Source organism: Oncorhynchus masou, chromosome 32 (assembly GCF_036934945.1).
Source record: "Oncorhynchus masou masou isolate Uvic2021 chromosome 32, UVic_Omas_1.1, whole genome shotgun sequence".
NCBI lineage: Eukaryota > Metazoa > Chordata > Actinopteri > Salmoniformes > Salmonidae > Oncorhynchus > Oncorhynchus masou.
In genome coordinates, this window is record NC_088243.1 from 88,690,663 (window position 1) to 88,714,971 (window position 24,309).

Below are 24,309 nucleotides of genomic sequence, written 5' to 3' on the forward strand. Positions count from 1 at the left end.
CAGTTTGTTAACAATAAATTTGTGGAGTGGTATGTAAAATGAGTTTTACTGACTCCAACCTAAAGTGTAATGTAAACGTCCGACTTCAACTGTATACTATTAAAGGTGTATTCCACTTTAAAATAACATACTTAAAAAAAAAAAAATTACAGTTATTTTTAAAACCTTATTGTAAAGTGTTACTTAAAGTATACGGTATTTCCAGTATTTAATTTATTTTGTCAGTATGGGTCCTGTGTGATCAAATAGGAATGATTTTTATACCGTACAGCAGCAAAGTACAATGACTTCTTTCTCACACTAGCTGCTGACAGGGGAAGCTGCTGACAGGGGAAGCTGCTGACTGCTGACAGGGGAAGCTGCTGACAGGGGAAGCTGCTGACTGCTAACAGGAGAAGCTGCTGACAGGGGAAGCTGCTGACAGGGGAAGCTGCTGACAGGGAAAGCTGCTGACTGCTAACAGGAGAAGCTGCTGACAGGGGAAGCTGCTGCCTGCCTACAGGTGATAGGGGAAGCTAGCCTGCTGACAGGTGACAGGGGAAGCTAGCCTGCTGACAGGTGACAGGGGAAGCTAGCCTGCTGACAGGTGACAGGGGAAGCTAGCCTGCTGACAGGTGACAGGGGAAGCTAGCCTGCTGACAGGTGACAGGGGAAGCTAGCCTGCTGACTGGGGAAGCTGCTGACAGGGGAAGCTAGCCTGCTGACAGGTGACAGGGGAAGCTAGCCTGCTGACAGGTGACAGGGGAAGCTAGCCTGCTGACAGGTGACAGGGGAAGCTAGCCTGCTGACTGGGGAAGCTGCTGACAGGGGAAGCTAGCCTGCTGACAGGTGACAGGGGAAGCTAGCCTGCTGACAGGTGACAGGGGAAGCTAGCCTGCTGACTGGTGACAGGGGAAGCTAGCCTGCTGACAGGTGAAGGGGGAAGCTGACAGCACCCTATTCCATATATAGTGCACTACTTTTGACAAGAGCCCTATGGGCCCTGTTCTAAAGTAGTGCACTATATAGGGAATAGGGCTCTGGTCTAAAGTAGTGTCCTATATAGGGAATAGGGCTCTGGACTTAAGTAGTGCACAATATAGGGAATAGGTCTCTGGTCTAAAGCAGTGCACTATTTAGGGAATAGGGCTCTGGTCTAAAGTATACGAAATAGGTCTCTGGTCTAAAGTAGTGCACTATATAGGGAATAGGGCTCTGGTCTAAAGTAGTGCACTATATAGGGAATAGGTCTCTGGTCTAAAGTAGTGCACTATATAGGGAATAGGGCTCTGGTGTAAAGTAGTGCACTATATAGGGAATAGGGCTCTGGTCTAAAGTAGTGCACTATATAGGGAATAGGTCTCTGGTCTAAAGTAATGCACTATATGGGGAATAGGGCTCTGGTCTAAAGTAGTGCACTATATAGGGAATAGGTCTCTGGTCTATAGTAGTGCACTATATAGGGAATAGGGCTCTGATCTAAAGTAGTGCACTATATAGGGAATAGGTCTCTGGTCTAAAGTAGTGCACTATATAGGGAATAGGGCTCTGGTCTAAAGTAGTGCACTATATAGGGAATAGGGCTCTGGTCTAAAGTAGTGTACTATATAGGGAAGAGGGCACTGGTCTAAAGCAGTGCACTATATAAGGAATAGGGCTCTGGTCTAAAGTAGTGCACTATATATAGGGAATAGGTCTCTGGTCTAAAGTAGTGCACTATATAGGGAAGAGGGCTCTGGTCTAAAGTAGTGCACTATATAGGGAATAGGGGTCTGGTCTTAAACAGAGAACTGTATAGGGAATAGGGCTCTGGTCTTAAACAGAGAACTGTATAGGGAATAGGGCTCTGGTCTAAAGCAGTGCACTATATAGGGAAGAGGGCAATGGTCTAAAGCAGTGCACTATATAGGGAAGAGGGCTCTGGTCTAAAGTAGTGCACTATATAGGGAATAGGGTTCCATTTGGAAGGTCATGAGAGACAGGTCTACATTTATGAGAAGATTACATTTAATGTTCCGTTTCTGTCTGAGCCTTGAAACAATAGGAGGACATTCAGTAATATTTGTGGATGACCAAGCCAAGGCAAGGACATAGGGCAATAGGAGTGTCTTTGAGCTCCTGTCAGACACGGTAATGATTTTAGTATTATGAGTGAAAAATGTTCCTCAATTAAATGATAGAAAGTCTATGACGGCAACTCAAGCATCACATCACAGAACATAGTTCTTCTTTTGGGGTGACAGGGTAGCCTAGTGGTTAGAGCGTTGGGCTAGTAACCAGAAGGTTGCAAGTTCAAATCCCCGAGCTGATAAGGTACAAATCTGTTGTTCTGCCCCTGAACAAGGCAGTTAACCCACTGTTCCTAGGCTGTCATTGAAAATAAGGATTTGTTCTTAACTGACTTGCCTAGTTAAATAAAATAAAATGAGTTATTACCTGTTAAAGGAATCCTGCTGGTTATTGCATCCATGCAGTCTTATATCTGGAAGCTTCTAAATCAGCACTACTACAAGTCTCCAAAAAAAATGTCCCATTGTGTTTAATTCCCTCTTTAGCTTTCCTTCACAAAGGAAAAGAGCACTTTCTTTTTTTTTAAAGGAATTTCTTGAAGAGTTCCTTCCTCTGTGCTGCCTCAGCAACATTTACATTCAAACAACCAGGAACAGGGAAGACTTCCTGAAAACTTCCAAAACACAATGGTAGGCTACATACTACTGTGTCCCAAATAACACCCTATCACCTACTGTAGCCGATCTGCGTAAGTCATTTATTAAGGGTCAACATTCACAAGGCCGCAGGGCCAGACGGATTACCAGGACGTGTACTCCGAGCATGTGCTGACCAACTGGCAAGTGTCTTCACTGACATTTTCAACCTCTCCCAGTCTGTAACACCAACATACTCCTCTTTGCCACCTATTAATAATGTTGTTAAAATGTTCAATGTTAAGTTATCGCCATGGATCATGCTCTTTCCATACAGATCCTCTCAAAGGCCTCAATAGGATCCCTATTCCCTATAAAGTGTAGTACTTTTGACCAAGCCTCACGGGGTGTGGCTGAATGGCCCCCGTACCCTGAAGGCCCTCGGTGTGATTTCCTCACAGACTTTTCCTTCGTATGGGATTTTCCATGTTGTATATTTGCTGTATGTCTAAACACATTAGGTTGTGTAATATCATTGGTAACTATGGGGTGAGGATGAGGAAGACGGTGTTATGAAATAAATCAGGGACAATTGGTATCTTAACCGTTTATTAGATTTATTTTGCAGAATGAAACAGAATTGATCCAAATAGTATTCAAAACTCCCAACTCCATCAAATAAAAGAGGACATTTTCAGCTTTCGTTCTCTGTTATTAACATTGCAGATATTTGTTTACCTATAAAAGGTGCAACAACAAAAAGAATACAGCGTGACTCTTTATTCATGATAGTCATATATTTTCTTTAGTATAACCAAAACACCAGAGACTTACATTAAGTGAGGCAGTGAGGGAGAGAAATGGAGAGACATTAAGAGAGAGAGAGAGAGAGACATTAATGCTTTGGCAATGTTAACACATGTTTCCCATGCCAATAAAGCCCCTTGAATTGAATTGAATTGAATTGAGAGAGAGAGAGAGAGAGAGAGAGAGAGAGAGAGAGAGAGAGAGAGAGAGAGAGAGAGAGAGAGAGAGATCCATCTGAATGTAAGACACTGTCTTCGTTAAAAACAAAATTTGCTGGTTATTCTGTTTCTTTACATTACATCTCTTGATTGTACAAGAATAAAACATTTAAAAAATACAAATGGATTCTTCAGCATACGCTGCACTATTTTGTCATTTGAGTAGAATTCTAATTAAAGGTGTTGAAAAATTGACAAATAGTAGTAATCAAATGGATGTAAAAAAATAAAATAATACAAATTAAATTAAAAAGGACATTCTCTCCCTCAAAGATTAACAACAGCTTTTAATAGAGTTTATAGAGTACATAGACATTGCTTTTATTTTCAATTATGGTCTCTAATAGCATTGTCACTCTTGAAAGAATGTTATACAGGGCCCTGCTCTATGTTGAGTAAATATGCTTCTGCAACGATTATATATCCAAAGCTTCAAAACAAATGTAAATCATTTCATACATAAAAATGAAAAGTAGTTGTTGTCTGTGTATATAAACATACTTTTCTTCAAAATAACAATTGAATCTAAACTATGTTTGTGCAATAGACCCCGTCTGGATACAAAAATACCACAGCTAATCTTAACTAAATGCATTTTTAAAAGAATGCAATGCAACACTTGGACTAAACATGTGAGGCACTATTGGTATTAATTTGGTGAGATGGTAATAAGTTCAATAAATTTTGACTATGTACAAAAGACAATACTTAATAATACAATACAGATTCATCTTATTTACAGTTAAATTGTAGTCTGAACAATGTCATCTGCCCCATATGTAATAAGTCAAATGTGTGGAGAAAGCCCGAAGGGAATAACACACACATAATGTTACATTGAGATGAGATGTGAACTCATCTGTCAAGTTTAAAAACTTGAGCAGATAGGGGTGTTGTGTACAGACAATTGGGTTGTAGTTTATAATTATCCTCACAATTCATCATTTCTTTGGTGACACAGACAACTCGAGTTTTGGGAAACGGAAACCACCTCTAGACCCACTGTCGCTGCTCGAGGATGAAGAGATTCTAGACTTTTTGGAGGGGAGAGATACACCACTTGCCTCAACTCTCTCTTCACTATCTTCACCCAGTCGCACTTCATATGAGCCCTTTGACTTTGAGCCAAAACCACCAAAGGTGCCAAACTTTAACTTCTTTCCTTTCACCTTGGCCCTCCCAACATCTACAGAGATGTCGCCACCCTCAGCACTTAAGTGACTTGAGGGGGAGGACACAGCCAGATCTCCCTCGTCACTCGCCACAGAGGAAGACCGATGCCTTGATTTCTTAAAAAGATCCAGTGAGGCTGACTTGCTCTTAGGGGACACACTATGCCCAGATCCTCCCTCTACAGACAACTTGCCACTTACTAACTCCCCATGACTTAAACTCAACTCTTTGGAGCCCTTAACGCCGCCACTACCACCGGCTCCCAGTTCTGCATCCGGCCCCTGAAAGCTAAGATCCACTGCACTACCTCCCTTTGCCTTTGACTTGCCAAAACCGAACCTTGGCATCTTGACCTTGACTTTCTCACCACTGTGCAGCTCCAGGTTCGGAGAACTACCACTAACCAAAGGAGCCTGCACATCAATCTTTCCACCCCGCACTGTTGCCCCTGCCCCTGCTCTTGATCCTGCATCAACATCTTCTCCCATCTCTGGCCCATGGTACTTTGGAACATTGATTTTGGGGAATGATACGTGTCCCTCTGGGAAATGTAGTCCACTGTACCCTGAAACATTTGAGTCAACATCTACTCTTCCTCCCCCTCCTCCAATATCTATCTTAGGACCTTTTAAATCTCCTGAAAGGCTTGCCTCTCCTTTCAGATTTTTCCTGTTCACATTTACATCAACATCAGGAACATTCACCTGGGGCCCTTTGATTTTCATCCCTGGAAATTTTATGTTAGACTTAGTTTTTACATCTGGGACTTGCACGTTTAGATCTGGTGCCTCAATATTGGCTTGTAGACTCCCAGATGACAAGCCACCAGACAGAGAGCCATCACCTTTAACTTTGGGAGATTTTACATCAAATTCCACATCAGGGAAATGAAGTTTTCCAAAGAAAGGTTTCTTTACTTTTGCTCCTTTCAGGTGAAGCTCAGGAGAGTCAACATTTAAATCTATACCTGATGTTTCAAGGTCAATATCTACATCAGGTTTCTTTGCTTTCCCTTTGATTTTGGGTAGTTTGAATTTACCTTTCTTTCCTTTGACATGAATGTCAACATCAGGGGCTTCTAGACTACTGTCGACCTCTGGCAAATTAACATCTAATTTGGGGCTCTTGCCTCCCATATGGATCTTTGGTGCTTTGAATTTAGGTCCTTTGATATTTGCATCCCCTAGGTTAAGGTCAACCTCAGGTGCCTTCACATCCATCTTTCCGTGAGAAATATTCAGTTCAGGCCTTTCAACTTCAGGTGACCTAATACCAAATGTGGGACCTTTGAACTTAGGAAACTTAACATCTGGTTTGTCAAAACTGAAACTGGGACTTCCCATATCAAGGGATCCACCGGACAACTTAGCATCAGGGCCACTAAGGTTGAGATCTGGACGTGAAATGTCAATATTTGGTCCCTTGAGGTCAATATCAGCTTTAGGTAGGTTGCAATCAATATCTGGACCCTCAAGTTTAGGGCCTTTGAATCCAAATGAGGGCATCTTCATCTTTGGCATCTTAAATCCTCCTGAACCTTCAATGTCAACATCTGGACCTTCAATGTCTACTTTGGGTGCTTTGAGGTTTCCTGACATATCCAGATCTCCCTTCATCTTTGGACCTTTCAGGTTGACGTCCATGTCAGGCATTGAGATGTTTGGTCCTGATATTGATGGCATCTTGAATTTTGGACCTTTGATTTTACCATCTGGACCTTCAATGTCAAGTTCTGGACCTTCAATGTCAATGTCGCCTTTAGGTATTTTGACATCAAAATCTCCTCAACTTTGGGTCCCTTGAATCCAAACGAAGGCATCTTCATCTTTGGCATCTTAAATCCTCCTGAACCTTCAATGTCAACATCTGGACCTTCAATGTCTACTTTGGGTGCTTTGAGGTTTCCTGACATATCCAGATCTCCCTTCATCTTTGGACCTTTCAGGTTGAAGTCCATGTCAGGCATTGAGATGTTTGGTCCTGATATTGATGGCATCTTGAATTTCGGCCCTTTGATTTTACCATCTGGACCTTCAATGTCTAGGTTTGGACCTTTGATGTCTCCTTCGATCTTGGGGACTGAAACATTCACATCTCCTTTCACCTTTGGACCTTTCAGGTTGAAGTCCACATCAGGCATAGAGATCTTTGGTCCAGATATTGATGGCATCTTGAATTTCGGCCCTTTGATTTTACCATCTGGACCTTCAATGTCAATTTCTGGACCTTCAATGTCAATGTCGCCTTTAGGTAGATTGACATCAAAATCTCCCTCAACTTTGGGTCCTTTGAATCCAAACGAAGGCATCTTCATCTTTGGCATCTTAAATCCTCCTGAACCTTCAATGTCAACATCTGGACCTTCAATGTCTACTTTGGGTGCTTTGAGGTTTCCTGACATATCCAGATCTCCCTTCATCTTTGGACCTTTCAGGTTGAAGTCCAAGTCAGGCATTGAGATGTTTGGTCCTGATATTGATGGCATCTTGAATTTCGACCCTTTGATTTTACCATCTGGACCTTCAATGTCAAGTTCTGGACCTTTCATGTCAATTTTGGGAGCCTTGATGTCAATGTCAGCTTTAGGTAGGTTGACATCAATATCTGGACCCTCAAGTTTGGGACCTTTGAATCCAAACGAAGGCATCTTCATCTTTGGCATCTTAAATCCTCCTGAACCTTCAATGTCAACATCTGGACCTTCAATGTCTACTTTGGGTGCTTTGAGGTTTCCTGACATATCCAGATCTCCCTTCACCTTTGGACCTTTCAGGTTGAAATCCATGTCAGGCATTGAGATGTTTGGTCCAGATATTGATGGCATCTTGAATTTCGCCCCTTTGATTTTACCATCTGGACCTTCAATGTCTAGGTTTGGACCTTTGATGTCTCCTTCGATCTTGGGGACTGAAACATTCACATCTCCTTTCACCTTTGGACCTTTCAGGTTGAAGTCCACATCAGGCATAGAGATCTTTGGTCCAGATATTGATGGCATCTTGAATTTCGGCCCTTTGATTTTACCATCTGGACCTGCAATGTCAATTTCTGGACCTTCAATGTCAATGTCGCCTTTAGGTAGATTGACATCAAAATCTCCCTCAACTTTGGGTCCTTTGAATCCAAACGAAGGCATCTTCATCTTTGGCATCTTAAATCCTCCTGAACCTTCAATGTCAACATCTGGACCTTCAATGTCTACTTTGGGTGCTTTGAGGTTTCCTGACATATCCAGATCTCCCTTCACCTTTGGACCTTTCAGGTTGAAATCCATGTCAGGCATTGAGATGTTTGGTCCTGATATAGATGGCATCTTGAATTTCGACCCTTTGATTTTACCATCTGGACCTTCAATATCTAGGTTTGGACCTTTGATGTCTCCTTCGATCTTGGGGACTGAAACATTCACATCTCCTTTCACCTTTGGACCTTTCAGGTTGAAGTCCACATCAGGCATAGAGATCTTTGGTCCAGATATTGATGGCATCTTGAATTTCGGCCCTTTGATTTTACCATCTGGACCTTCAATGTCAATTTCTGGACCTTCAATGTCAATGTCGCCTTTAGGTAGATTGACATCAAAATCTCCCTCAACTTTGGGTCCTTTGAATCCAAACGAAGGCATCTTCATCTTTGGCATCTTAAATCCTCCTGAACCTTCAATGTCAACATCTGGACCTTCAATGTCTACTTTGGGTGCTTTGAGGTTTCCTGACATATCCAGATCTCCTTCATCTTTGGACCTTTCAGGTTGAAGTCCAAGTCAGGCATTGAGATGTTTGGTCCTGATATTGATGGCATCTTGAATTTCGACCCTTTGATTTTACCATCTGGACCTTCAATGTCAAGTTCTGGACCTTTCATGTCAATTTTGGGAGCCTTGATGTCAATGTCAGCTTTAGGTAGGTTGACATCAATATCTGGACCCTCAAGTTTGGGACCTTTGAATCCAAACGAAGGCATCTTCATCTTTGGCATCTTAAATCCTCCTGAACCTTCAATGTCAACATCTGGACCTTCAATGTCTACTTTGGGTGCTTTGAGGTTTCCTGACATATCCAGATCTCCCTTCACCTTTGGACCTTTCAGGTTGAAATCCATGTCAGGCATTGAGATGTTTGGTCCAGATATAGATGGCATCTTGAATTTCGCCCCTTTGATTTTACCATCTGGACCTTCAATGTCTAGGTTTGGACCTTTGATGTCTCCTTCGATCTTGGGGACTGAAACATTCACATCTCCTTTCACCTTTGAACCTTTCAGGTTGAAGTCCACATCAGGCATAGAGATCTTTGGTCCAGATATTGATGGCATCTTGAATTTCGGCCCTTTGATTTTACCATCTGGACCTGCAATGTCAATTTCTGGACCTTCAATGTCAATGTCGCCTTTAGGTAGATTGACATCAAAATCTCCCTCAACTTTGGGTCCTTTGAATCCAAACGAAGGCATCTTCATCTTTGGCATCTTAAATCCTCCTGAACCTTCAATGTCAACATCTGGACCTTCAATGTCTACTTTGGGTGCTTTGAGGTTTCCTGACATATCCAAATCTCCTTCACCTTTGGACCTTTCAGGTTGAAATCCATGTCAGGCATTGAGATGTTTGGTCCAGATATAGATGGCATCTTGAATTTCGGCCCTTTGATTTTACCATCTGGACCTTCAATATCTAGGTTTGGACCTTTGATGTCTCCTTCGATCTTGGGGACTGAAACATTCACATCTCCTTTCACCTTTGGACCTTTCAGGTTGAAGTCCACATCAGGCATAGAGATCTTTGGTCCAGATATTGATGGCATCTTGAATTTCGGCCCTTTGATTTTACCATCTGGACCTGCAATGTCAATTTCTGGACCTTCAATGTCAATGTCGCCTTTAGGTAGATTGACATCAAAATCTCCCTCAACTTTGGGTCCTTTGAATCCAAACGAAGGCATCTTCATCTTTGGCATCTTAAATCCTCCTGAACCTTCAATGTCAACATCTGGACCTTCAATGTCTACTTTGGGTGCTTTGAGGTTTCCTGACATATCCAGATCTCCCTTCATCTTTGGACCTTTCAGGTTGACGTCCATGTCAGGCATTGAGATGTTTGGTCCTGATATTGATGGCATCTTGAATTTTGGACCTTTGATTTTACCATCTGGACCTTCAATGTCAAGTTCTGGACCTTCAATGTCAATGTCGCCTTTAGGTATTTTGACATCAAAATCTCCCTCAACTTTGGGTCCCTTGAATCCAAACGAAGGCATCTTCATCTTTGGCATCTTAAATCCTCCTGAACCTTCAATGTCAACATCTGGACCTTCAATGTCTACTTTGGGTGCTTTGAGGTTTCCTGACATATCCAGATCTCCCTTCATCTTTGGACCTTTCAGGTTGAAGTCCATGTCAGGCATTGAGATGTTTGGTCCTGATATTGATGGCATCTTGAATTTCGGCCCTTTGATTTTACCATCTGGACCTTCAATGTCTAGGTTTGGACCTTTGATGTCTCCTTCGATCTTGGGGACTGAAACATTCACATCTCCTTTCACCTTTGGACCTTTCAGGTTGAAGTCCACATCAGGCATAGAGATCTTTGGTCCAGATATTGATGGCATCTTGAATTTCGGCCCTTTGATTTTACCATCTGGACCTTCAATGTCAATTTCTGGACCTTCAATGTCAATGTCGCCTTTAGGTAGATTGACATCAAAATCTCCCTCAACTTTGGGTCCTTTGAATCCAAACGAAGGCATCTTCATCTTTGGCATCTTAAATCCTCCTGAACCTTCAATGTCAACATCTGGACCTTCAATGTCTACTTTGGGTGCTTTGAGGTTTCCTGACATATCCAGATCTCCCTTCATCTTTGGACCTTTCAGGTTGAAGTCCAAGTCAGGCATTGAGATGTTTGGTCCTGATATTGATGGCATCTTGAATTTCGACCCTTTGATTTTACCATCTGGACCTTCAATGTCAAGTTCTGGACCTTTCATGTCAATTTTGGGAGCCTTGATGTCAATGTCAGCTTTAGGTAGGTTGACATCAATATCTGGACCCTCAAGTTTGGGACCTTTGAATCCAAACGAAGGCATCTTCATCTTTGGCATCTTAAATCCTCCTGAACCTTCAATGTCAACATCTGGACCTTCAATGTCTACTTTGGGTGCTTTGAGGTTTCCTGACATATCCAGATCTCCCTTCACCTTTGGACCTTTCAGGTTGAAATCCATGTCAGGCATTGAGATGTTTGGTCCAGATATTGATGGCATCTTGAATTTCGCCCCTTTGATTTTACCATCTGGACCTTCAATGTCTAGGTTTGGACCTTTGATGTCTCCTTCGATCTTGGGGACTGAAACATTCACATCTCCTTTCACCTTTGGACCTTTCAGGTTGAAGTCCACATCAGGCATAGAGATCTTTGGTCCAGATATTGATGGCATCTTGAATTTCGGCCCTTTGATTTTACCATCTGGACCTGCAATGTCAATTTCTGGACCTTCAATGTCAATGTCGCCTTTAGGTAGATTGACATCAAAATCTCCCTCAACTTTGGGTCCTTTGAATCCAAACGAAGGCATCTTCATCTTTGGCATCTTAAATCCTCCTGAACCTTCAATGTCAACATCTGGACCTTCAATGTCTACTTTGGGTGCTTTGAGGTTTCCTGACATATCCAGATCTCCCTTCACCTTTGGACCTTTCAGGTTGAAATCCATGTCAGGCATTGAGATGTTTGGTCCTGATATAGATGGCATCTTGAATTTCGACCCTTTGATTTTACCATCTGGACCTTCAATATCTAGGTTTGGACCTTTGATGTCTCCTTCGATCTTGGGGACTGAAACATTCACATCTCCTTTCACCTTTGGACCTTTCAGGTTGAAGTCCACATCAGGCATAGAGATCTTTGGTCCAGATATTGATGGCATCTTGAATTTCGACCCTTTGATTTTACCATCTGGACCTTCAATGTCAATTTCTGGACCTTCAATGCCAATGTCGCCTTTAGGTAGATTGACATCAAAATCTCCCTCAACTTTGGGTCCTTTGAATCCAAACGAAGGCATCTTCATCTTTGGCATCTTAAATCCTCCTGAACCTTCAATGTCAACATCTGGACCTTCAATGTCTACTTTGGGTGCTTTGAGGTTTCCTGACATATCCAGATCTCCCTTCATCTTTGGACCTTTCAGGTTGAAGTCCATGTCAGGCATTGAGATGTTTGGTCCTGATATTGATGGCATCTTGAATTTCGACCCTTTGATTTTACCATCTGGACCTTCAATGTCAAGTTCTGGACCTTTCATGTCAATTTTGGGAGCCTTGATGTCAATGTCAGCTTTAGGTAGGTTGACATCAATATCTGGACCCTCAAGTTTGGGACCTTTGAATCCAAACGAAGGCATCTTCATCTTTGGCATCTTAAATCCTCCTGAACCTTCAATGTCAACATCTGGACCTTCAATGTCTACTTTGGGTGCTTTGAGGTTTCCTGACATATCCAGATCTCCCTTCACCTTTGGACCTTTCAGGTTGAAATCCATGTCAGGCATTGAGATGTTTGGTCCAGATATAGATGGCATCTTGAATTTCGCCCCTTTGATTTTACCATCTGGACCTTCAATGTCTAGGTTTGGACCTTTGATGTCTCCTTCGATCTTGGGGACTGAAACATTCACATCTCCTTTCACCTTTGAACCTTTCAGGTTGAAGTCCACATCAGGCATAGAGATCTTTGGTCCAGATATTGATGGCATCTTGAATTTCGGCCCTTTGATTTTACCATCTGGACCTGCAATGTCAATTTCTGGACCTTCAATGTCAATGTCGCCTTTAGGTAGATTGACATCAAAATCTCCCTCAACTTTGGGTCCTTTGAATCCAAACGAAGGCATCTTCATCTTTGGCATCTTAAATCCTCCTGAACCTTCAATGTCAACATCTGGACCTTCAATGTCTACTTTGGGTGCTTTGAGGTTTCCTGACATATCCAAATCTCCCTTCACCTTTGGACCTTTCAGGTTGAAATCCATGTCAGGCATTGAGATGTTTGGTCCAGATATAGATGGCATCTTGAATTTCGGCCCTTTGATTTTACCATCTGGACCTTCAATATCTAGGTTTGGACCTTTGATGTCTCCTTCGATCTTGGGGACTGAAACATTCACATCTCCTTTCACCTTTGGACCTTTCAGGTTGAAGTCCACATCAGGCATAGAGATCTTTGGTCCAGATATTGATGGCATCTTGAATTTCGGCCCTTTGATTTTACCATCTGGACCTGCAATGTCAATTTCTGGACCTTCAATGTCAATGTCGCCTTTAGGTAGATTGACATCAAAATCTCCCTCAACTTTGGGTCCTTTGAATCCAAACGAAGGCATCTTCATCTTTGGCATCTTAAATCCTCCTGAACCTTCAATGTCAACATCTGGACCTTCAATGTCTACTTTGGGTGCTTTGAGGTTTCCTGACATATCCAGATCTCCCTTCATCTTTGGACCTTTCAGGTTGAAGTCCATGTCAGGCATTGAGATGTTTGGTCCTGATATTGATGGCATCTTGAATTTCGACCCTTTGATTTTACCATCTGGACCTTCAATGTCAAGTTCTGGACCTTTAATATCAATTTTGGGAGCCTTGATGTCAATGTCAGCTTTAGGTAGGTTGACATCAATATCTGGACCCTCAAGTTTGGGACCTTTGAATCCAAATGAAGGCATCTTCATCTTTGGCATCTTAAATCCTCCTGAACCTTCAATGTCAACATCTGGACCTTCAATGTCGACTTTGGGTGCTTTGAGGTTTCCTGACATATCCAGATCTCCCTTCATCTTTGGACCTTTCAAGTTGAAGTCCATGTCAGGCATTGAGATGTTTGGTCCTGATATTGATGGCATCTTGAATTTCGACCCTTTGATTTTACCATCTGGACCTTCAATGTCAAGTTCTGGACCTTTAATATCAATTTTGGGAGCCTTAATGTCAATGTCAGCTTTAGGTAGGTTGACATCAATATCTGGACCCTCAAGTTTGGGACCTTTGAATCCAAACGAAGGCATCTTCATCTTTGGCATCTTGAATCCTCCTGAACCTTCAATATCAACATCTGGCCCTTCAATGTCTACTTTGGGTGCTTTGAGGTTTCCTGACATATCCAGATCTCCCTTCAACTTTGGACCTTTCAGGTTGAAGTCCATGTCAGGCATTGAGATGTTTGGTCCTGATATTGATGGCATCTTGAATTTCGGCCCTTTGATTTTACCATCTGGACCTTCAATGTCTAGGTTTGGACCTTTGATGTCTCCTTCGATCTTGGGGACTGAAACATTCACATCTCCTTTCACCTTTGGACCTTTCAGGTTGAAGTCCACATCAGGCATAGAGATCTTTGGACCAGATATTGATGGCATCTTGAATTTCGTCCCTTTGATTTTACCATCTGGACCTGCAATGTCAAATTCTGGACCTTCAATGTCAATGTCGCCTTTAGGTAGATTGACATCGAAATCTCCCTCAACTTTGGGTCCTTTGAATCCAAACGAAGGCATCTTCATCTTTGGCATCTTAAATCCTCCTGAACCTTCAATGTCAACATCTGGACCTTCAATGTCTACTTTGGGTGCTTTGAGGTTTCCTGACATATCCAGATCTCCCTTCATCTTTGGACCTTTCAGGTTGAAGTCCACATCAGGCATTGAGATGTTTGGTCCTGATATTGATGGCATCTTGAATTTTGGCCCTTTGATTTTACCATCTGGACCTTCAATGTCAAGTTCTGGACCTTTAATATCAATTTTGGGAGCCTTGATGTCAATGTCAGCTTTAGGTAGGTTGACATCAATATCTGGACCCTCAAGTTTGGGACCTTTGAATCCAAACGAAGGCATCTTCATCTTTGGCATCTTGAATCCTCCTGAACCTTCAATATCAACATCTGGACCTTCAAAGTCTACTTTGGGTGCTTTGAGGTTTCCTGACATATCCAGATCTCCCTTCACCTTTGGACCTTTCAGGTTGAAGTCCATGTCAGGCATTGAGATGTTTGGTCCAGATATTGATGGCATCTTGAATTTCGGCCCTTTGATTTTACCATCTGGACCTTCAATGTCTAGGTTTGGGCCTTTGATGTCTCCTTCGATCTTGGGGACTGAAACATTCACATCTCCTTTCACCTTTGGACCTTTCAGGTTGAAGTCCACATCAGGCATAGAGATCTTTGGTCCTGATATTGATGGCATCTTGAATTTCGGCCCTTTGATTTTACCATCTGGACCTTCAATGTCAATTTCTGGACCTTCAATGTCAATGTCGCCTTTAGGTAGATTGACATCAAAATCTCCCTCAACTTTGGGTCCTTTGAATCCAAACGAAGGCATCTTCATCTTTGGCATCTTAAATCCTCCTGAACCTTCAATGTCAACATCTGGACCTTCAATGTCTACTTTGGGTGCTTTGAGGTTTCCTGACATATCCAGATCTCCCTTCACCTTTGGACCTTTCAGGTTGAAGTCCATGTCAGGCATTGAGATGTTTGGTCCTGATATTGATGGCATCTTGAATTTTGGACCTTTGATTTTACCATCTGGACCTTCAATGTCAAGTTCAGGAGCTTTAATATCAATTTTGGGAGCCTTGATGTCAATGTCAGCTTTAGCTAGGTTGACATCAATATCTGGACCCTCAAGTTTGGGACCTTTCAATCCAAACGAAGGCATCTTCATCTTTGGCATCTTGAATCCTCCTGAACCTTCAATATCAACATCTGGCCCTTCAATGTCTACTTTGGGTGCTTTGAGGTTTCCTGACATATCCAGATCTCCCTTCACCTTTGGACCTTTCAGGTTGAAGTCCATGTCAGGCATTGAGATGTTTGGTCCAGATATTGATGGCATCTTGAATTTCGGCCCTTTGATTTTACCATCTGGACCTTCAATGTCTAGGTTTGGACCTTTGATATCTCCTTCGATCTTGGGGACTGAAACATTCACATCTCCTTTCACCTTTGGACCTTTCAGGTTGAAGTCCACATCAGGCATAGCGATCTTTGGTCCAGATATTGATGGCATCTTGAATTTCGGCCCTTTGATTTTACCATCTGGACCTGCAATGTCAATTTCTGGACCTTCAATGTCAATGTCGCCTTTAGGTAGATTGACATCAAAATCTCCCTCAACTTTGGGTCCTTTGAATCCAAATGAGGGCATCTTCATCTTTGGCATCTGAAATCCTCCAGAACCTTCAATGTCAACATCTGGACCTTCAATGTCTACTTTGGGTGCTTTGAGGTTTCCTGACATATCCAGATCTCCCTTCATCTTTGGACCTTTCAGGTTGAAGTCCATGTCAGGCATTGAGATGTTTGGTCCTGATATTGATGGCATCTTGAATTTCGGCCCTTTGATTTTACCATCTGGACCTTCAATGTCAAGTTCTGTACCTTTAATATCAATTTTGGGAGCTTTGATGTCAATGTCAGCTTTAGGTAGGTTGACATCAATGTCTGGACCCTCAAGTTTGGGACCTTTGAATCCAAACGAAGGCATCTTCATCTTTGGCATCTTAAATCCTCCTGAACCTTCAATGTCAACATCTGGAGCTTCAATGTCTACTTTGGGTGCTTTGAGGTTTCCTGACATATCCAGATCTCCCTTCATCTTTGGACCTTTCAGGTTGAAGTCCATGTCAGGCATTGAGATGTTTGGTCCTGATATTGATGGCATCTTGAATTTCTGCCCTTTGATTTTACCATCTGGACCTTCAATGTCTAGGTTTGGACCTTTGATGTCTCCTTCGATCTTGGGGACTGAAACATTCACATCTCCTTTCACCTTTGGACCTTTCAGGTTGAAGTCCACATCAGGCATAGAGATCTTTGGTCCAGATATTGATGGCATCTTTAATTTCGGCCCTTTGATTTTACCATCTGGACCTTCAATGTCAATTTCTGGACCTTCAATGTCAATGTCGCCTTTAGGTAGATTGACATCAAAATCTCCCTCAACTTTGGGTACTTTGATTCCAAATGAGGGCATCTTCATCTTCGGCATCTTAAATCCCGAACCTTCAATGTCAACATCTGGACCCTCAATTTCTACTTTGGGTGCTTTGAGGTTTCCTGACATATCCAGATCTCCCTTCACCTTTGGACCTTTCAGGTTGAAGTCCATGTCAGGCATTGAGATGTTTGGTCCAGATATTGATGGCATTTTGAATTTTGGCCCTTTGATTTTACCATCTGGACCTTCAATGTCTACGCTTGGACCTTTGATGTCTCCTTCGATCTTGGGGACTGGTATATTGATATCTCCTTTCATTTTTGGACCTTTTAAGTTGAAGTCCACATCAGGCATGGAGACCTTTGGTCCTGATATTGATGGCATCTTGTTTTTTGGTCCCTTGATTTTGCCATCAGGACTTTCAATGTCAATATGAGGACCTTTAATATCGACATTGGGTCCCTTGAAGTCAATGTCAGCTTTAGGAAGATTAATATCTACATCTGGCATCTCTACCTTCGGGCTTTTGAATCCAAATTTAGGCATTTTGAATTTGGATCCTTTGACTTTAGGGCTGGTAGCGCCAATATCAAGGTCAAGGTCTGGAACACTACCTTTCGGTGCTTTGATATTGATATCGGCTTTTGCTAGCTTTACATCAACCTCAGGAGACTTGACTTTGGGCCCTTTGAATCCAAACTTTGGCATTTTGAACTTAGACTTCTTTGGTGCAATGTCTGGACTCTCTACTGAGATATCCAATCCATCAAATTCAGCTTTGGGTGTACTCATTTCTCCCTCAACTCCCCCTTTGAACTTTGGCCCTTTGAGACTGAAATCAACATCAGGCATTGACATAGACGGCATTTTCATCTTTGGCATTTTAATTCCTCCTGAACCTTCAATGTCAACAACTGGTCCTTCAATGTCTGCTTTGGGTGATTTGAGGTCGCCTTTCATCTTTGGCAATGACACATCCACATCTCCCTTCACCTTCGGCCCTTTTAGATTGAAGTCTACATCGGGCATTGAGATATTTGGTCCAGATATTGATGGACCTTTAATGTCAACTTTGGGAGCCTTGATGTCAATGTCAGCTTTTGGTAGGTTGACATCAATATCTGGACCCTCCAATTTAGATCCTTTGATTCCAAATGACGGCATCTTCATCTTTGGCATCTTAAATCCTCCTGAACCTTCAATGTCAACATCTGGTCCTTCAATGTCTACTTTAGGTGCCTTGAGGTCTCCTGACAAATCAAAATCTCCTTTCATCTTTGGACCTTTCAGGTTGAAGTCAACATCAGGCATTGAGATCTTTGGTACTGATATTGATGGACCTTTAATGTCAACCTTGGGAGCATTGATGTCAATGTCAGCTTTTGGTAGGTTGACGTCAATATCTGGACCCTCCAATTTAGATCCTTTGATTCCAAATGACGGCATCTTCATCTTTGGCATCTTAAATCCTCCTGAGCCTTCAAAGTCAACATCTGGACCTTCAATGTCTACTTTCGGTGATTTGATGTCTCCTTTTATCTTTGGCACTGACACATCCACATCTCCCTTCAGCTTGGGACCTTTCAGATTGAAGTCCACATCGGGCATTGAGATCTTTGGTCCTGATATTGATGGACCTTTAATGTCAACTTTGGGAGCCTTGATGTCTCCTTCTAGCTTTGGCACTGACACATCTACATCTCCCTTCACCTTTGGACCTTTCAGATTGATGTCTATATCAGGCATTGAGACCTTTGGGCCTGACATTGATGGCATCGAGAATTTTGGACCCTTGATTTTCCCATCAGGACCTTCGAAGTCAAGTTCTGGACCTTTGATGTTAACATTAGGTCCCTTGATGTCAATGTCACCTTTAGGTAGCTTGACATCAACATCACCCTCAACTTTGGGCCCTTTGATTCCAAATGAGGGCATCTTCACCTTTGGCATCTTAAATCCTCCTGATCCTTCAATGTCAACATCTGGACCTTCAACCTCTACTTTGGGTGCTTTGAGGTCTCCTGACATACCCAAATCCCCCTTCACCTTTGGGCCTTTCAGATTGAAGTCCACATCAGGCATTGAGATGTTTGGTCCTGATATTGATGGCATCTTGAATTTCGACCCTTTGATTTTACCATCTGGACCTTCAATGTCAAGTTCTGGACCTTTAATATCAATTTTGGGAGCCTTGATGTCAATGTCAGCTTTTGGTAGGTTGACATCAATATCTGGACCCTCCAATTTAGATCCTTTGATTCCAAATGAGGGCATCTTCATCTTTGGCATCTTAAATCCTCCTGATCCTTCAATGTCAACATCTGGACATTCAATGTCTACTTTGGGTGCTTTGAGGTCTCCTGACATACCCACATCCCCCTTCACCTTCGGGCCTTTCAGATTGAAGTCCACATCAGGCATTGAGATCTTTGGTCCTGATATTGATGGACCTTTAATGTCAACTTTGGGAGCCTTGATGTCTCCTTCTAGCTTTGGCACTGACACATCCACATCTCCCTTCACCTTTGGACCTTTCAGATTGATGTCCATATCAGGCATTGAGATGTTTGGGCCTGATATTGATGGCATCTTGAATTTTGGACCCTTGATTTTCCCATCAGGGCCTTCAAAGTCAAGTTCTGGACCTTTGATGTTAACATTAGGTCCCTTGATGTCAATGTCACCTTTAGGTAGTTTGACATCAACATCTCCCTCAACTTTGGGCCCTTTGAATCCAAATGAGGGCATCTTCACCTTTGGCATCTTAAATCCTCCTGAACCTTCAATGTCAACATCTGGACCTTCAATGTCTACTTTGGGTGCTTTGAGGTCTCCTGACATACCCAAATCCCCCTTCACCTTTGGGCCTTTCAGATTGAAGTCCACATCAGGCATTGAGATCTTTGGTCCTGATATTGATGGACCTTTAATGTCAACTTTGGGAGCATTGATGTCAATGTCAGCTTTTGGTAGGTTGACGTCAATATCTGGACCCTCCAATTTAGATCCTTTGATTCCAAATGAGGGCATCTTCATCTTCGGCATCTTAAATCCTCCTGATCCTTCAAAGTCAACATCTGGACCTTCAATGTCTACTTTCGGTGATTTGATGTCTCCTTTTATCTTTGGCACTGACACATCCACATCTCCCTTCAGCTTGGGACCTTTCAGATTGAAGTCCACATCGGGCATTGAGATCTTTGGTCCTGATATTGATGGACCTTTAATGTCAACTTTGGGAGCCTTGATGTCTCCTTCTAGCTTTGGCACTGACACATCTACATCTCCCTTCACCTTTGGACCTTTCAGATTGATGTCTATATCAGGCATTGAGACCTTTGGGCCTGACATTGATGGCATCGAGAATTTTGGACCCTTGATTTTCCCATCAGGACCTTCGAAGTCAAGTTCTGGACCTTTGATGTTAACATTAGGTCCCTTGATGTCAATGTCACCTTTAGGTAGCTTGACATCAACATCACCCTCAACTTTGGGCCCTTTGATTCCAAATGAGGGCATCTTCATCTTTGGCATCTTAAATCCTCCTGATCCTTCAATGTCAACATCTGGACCTTCAACCTCTACTTTGGGTGCTTTGAGGTCTCCTGACATACCCAAATCCCCCTTCACCTTTGGGCCTTTCAGATTGAAGTCCACATCAGGCATTGAGATGTTTGGTCCTGATATTGATGGCATCTTGAATTTCGACCCTTTGATTTTACCATCTGGACCTTCAATGTCAAGTTCTGGACCTTTCATATCAATTTTGGGAGCCTTGATGTCAATGTCAGCTTTTGGTAGGTTGACGTCAATATCTGGACCCTCCAATTTAGATCCTTTGATTCCAAATGAGGGCATCTTCATCTTTGGCATCTTAAATCCTCCTGATCCTTCAATGTCAACATCTGGACCTTCAATGTCTACTTTGGGTGCTTTGAGGTCTCCTGACATACCCAAATCCCCCTTCACCTTCGGGCCTTTCAGATTGAAGTCCACATCAGGCATTGAGATCTTTGGTCCTGATATTGATGGACCTTTAATGTCAACTTTGGGAGCCTTGATGTCTCCTTCTAGCTTTGGCACTGACACATCCACATCTCCCTTCACCTTTGGACCTTTCAGATTGATGTCCATATCAGGCATTGAGATGTTTGGGCCTGATATTGATGGCATCTTGAATTTTGGACCCTTGATTTTCCCATCAGGGCCTTCAAAGTCAAGTTCTGGACCTTTGATGTTAACATTAGGTCCCTTGATGTCAATGTCACCTTTAGGTAGTTTGACATCAACATCTCCCTCAACTTTGGGCCCTTTGAATCCAAATGAGGGCATCTTCACCTTTGGCATCTTAAATCCTCCTGAACCTTCAATGTCAACATCTGGACCTTCAATGTCTACTTTGGGTGCTTTGAGGTCTCCTGACATACCCAAATCCCCCTTCACCTTTGGGCCTTTCAGATTGAAGTCCACATCAGGCATTGAGATCTTTGGTCCTGATATTGATGGACCTTTAATGTCAACTTTGGGAGCTTTGATGTCAATGTCAGCTTTTGGTAGGTTGACATCAATATCTGGACCCTCCAATTTAGATCCTTTGAATCCAAATGAGGGCATCTTCATCTTTGGCATCTTAAATCCTCCTGATCCTTCAATGTCAACATCTGGACCTTCAACCTCTACTTTGGGTGCTTTGAGGTCTCCTGACATACCCAAATCTCCCTTCACCTTTGGGCCTTTGAGATTGAAGTCCACATCGGGCATTGAGATCTTTGGTCCTGATATTGATGGACCTTTAATGTCAACTTTGGGAGCCTTGATGTCTCCTTCTAGCTTTGGCACTGACACATCTACATCTCCCTTCACCTTTGGGCCTTTCAGATTGATGTCTATATCAGGCATTGAGACCTTTGGGCCTGACATTGATGGCATCTTGAATTTTGGACCCTTGATTTTCCCATCAGGGCCTTCGAAGTCAAGTTCTGGACCTTTGATGTTAACATTAGGTCCCTTGATGTCAATGTCACCTTTAGGTAGTTTGACATCAACATCTCCCTCAACTTTGGGTCCTTTGATTCCAAATGAGGGTATTTTCATCTTCGGCAACTTAAATCCTCCTGAACCTTCCATGTCAACATCTGGACCTTCAATGTCTACCTTGGGTGCTTTGAGGTCTCCTGACATACCCAAATCTCCCTTCACCTTTGGGCCTTTGAGATTGAAGTCCACATCAGGCATTAAGATCTTTGGTCCTGATATTGATGGGCCTTTAACATCAACTTTGGGAGCCTTGATGTCAATGTCAGCTTTTGGTAGGTTGACGTCAATATCTGGACCCTCCAATTTAGATCCTTTGATTCCAAATGAGGGCATCTTCATCTTTGGCATCTTAAATCCTCCTGATCCTTCAATGTCAACATCTGGACCTTCAACGTCTACTTTGGGTGCTTTGAAGTCTCCTGACATACCCAAATCTCCCTTCACCTTTGGGCCTTTGAGATTGAAGTCCACATCAGGCATTGAGATCTTTGGTCCTGATATTGATGGACCTTTAATGTCAACTTTGGGAGCTTTGATGTCAATGTCAGCTTTTGGTAGGTTGACGTCAATATCTGGACCCTCCAATTTAGATCCTTTGATTCCAAATGAGGGCATCTTCATCTTTGGCATCTTAAATCCTCCTGATCCTTCAATGTCAACATCTGGACCTTCAACCTCTACTTTGGGTGCTTTGAAGTCTCCTGACATACCCAAATCTCCCTTCACCTTTGGGCCTTTGAGATTGAAGTCCACATCGGGCATTGAGATCTTTGGTCCTGATATTGATGGACCTTTAATGTCAACTTTGGGAGCCTTGATGTCTCCTTCTAGCTTTGGCACTGACACATCTACATCTCCCTTCACCTTTGGGCCTTTCAGATTGATGTCTATATCAGGCATTGAGACCTTTGGGCCTGACAATGATGGCATCGTGAATTTTGGACCCTTGATTTTCCCATCAGGGCCTTCAAAGTCAAGTTCTGGACCTTTGATGTTAACATTAGGTCCCTTGATGTCAATGTCACCTTTAGGTAGTTTGACATCAACATCTCCCTCAACTTTGGGTCCTTTGATTCCAAATGAGGGTATTTTCATCTTCGGCAACTTAAATCCTCCTGAGCCTTCAATGTCAACATCTGGACCTTCAACCTCTACTTTGGGTGCTTTGAAGTCTCCTGACATACCCAAATCTCCCTTCACCTTTGGGCCTTTGAGATTGAAGTCCACATCAGGCATTGAGATATTTGGTCCTGATATTGATGGACCTTTAACATCAACTTTGGGAGCCTTGATGTCAATGTCAGCTTTTGGTAGGTTGACGTCAATATTTGGACCCTCCAATTTAGATCCTTTGATTCCAAATGAAGGCATCTTCATCTTTGGCATCTTAAATCCTCCTGAACCTTCAATGTCAACATCTGGCACTTCAATGTCTACTTTGGGAGCTCTGATGTCAATGTCAGTTTTTGGTAGGTTGACATCGATACCAGGACCCTCAAGTCCGGCTCCTCTTACTCCAAATGATGGTATCTTTTCTTTGGGTATCTTGAATCCGCCTTCTGGACCTTTTATATCAACACCTGAACCTTTAATGTCTACTTTGGGTGCTTTGATGGCAACACCACCTATCGTCTTTCCTCCTTTCATATTCATAGATGCGCCTGATAAATCTACATCTACCCCAGGTACCGAAACATCTACACTACCCTCGACCTTCCGTAGTTTCACATCGCCATCGCTGTCTGCACCTCCAGTGTTCAATCCAAATGATGGCATTTTGATGCCACCTTTGAGTTTGCTTTCCATTGTTGTTTCTTTTACAGACATTTTCGCTGAGCCAGACTCCTTCATGCCCGTATTGATGTCAAGTGTTGGCACTCTTATGTCTGTTGATATCTTGCCCCCATTCAAGCCTGTATCAATGCCTGGCATGTTGGGTAAGGAAACCCCACCCTGGTTGCCTCCGGAGAGATCTACGCTCCCAGACCCTCTCACCTGTTGATCACTAATGGTTATTCCAGGTACTGAACCTCCGACCCTCCCCTGCCAGTCTGCACTGCCTCTACCAGGCAAATGAACGTCTACTCCTCTCACCTCCCCTTTACCCATTGATATGGAGCTGGATGAAATATTTGTTGTTTTTCCAGATGCCGTAACATTGACTGATCCTGCCTGGTAGTCAGCTGAGTCACCTGAAACCTGAAAGCCCCCCTGCTCCCCCTGCTCACCCCCTCTATAGAGGCCAAACTCCCGCTGACCCTTCGCCCCAGGCATCCCAAAGCTTGATCCTTTGAATCTGATCCCTGCTGCTCCACCATCTCCCCCCTCTATCTGCCTTGTAACAGTGGTGGTCTTCACCCCTCCAGTGCTCCAGTGCTTCTCAGAAGAGCTAGTTACATCCGGCACAGTGAAGGAAACACCATCACCTCCTAATTCAAAATCACCCCCTCCAATCCA

General features: G+C 42.9%; 1 protein-coding gene across 1 annotated transcript in view; it reads right to left on the bottom strand.

The window, feature by feature from the left end:
- Window positions 1-3,588: 3,588 nt before the first annotated feature.
- Window positions 3,589-24,309, bottom strand: part of LOC135526779 (neuroblast differentiation-associated protein AHNAK-like) — a 45,849-nt gene continuing 25,128 nt past the window's right edge. Inside the window, 5 exon segments of the mRNA XM_064955436.1 lie at window positions 3,589-6,605; window positions 6,608-8,557; window positions 8,560-9,381; window positions 9,384-16,235; window positions 16,575-24,308. Of these exon segments, the coding sequence (XP_064811508.1) occupies window positions 4,591-6,605; window positions 6,608-8,557; window positions 8,560-9,381; window positions 9,384-16,235; window positions 16,575-24,308 (19,373 nt within the window). The 3' untranslated portion in view covers window positions 3,589-4,590.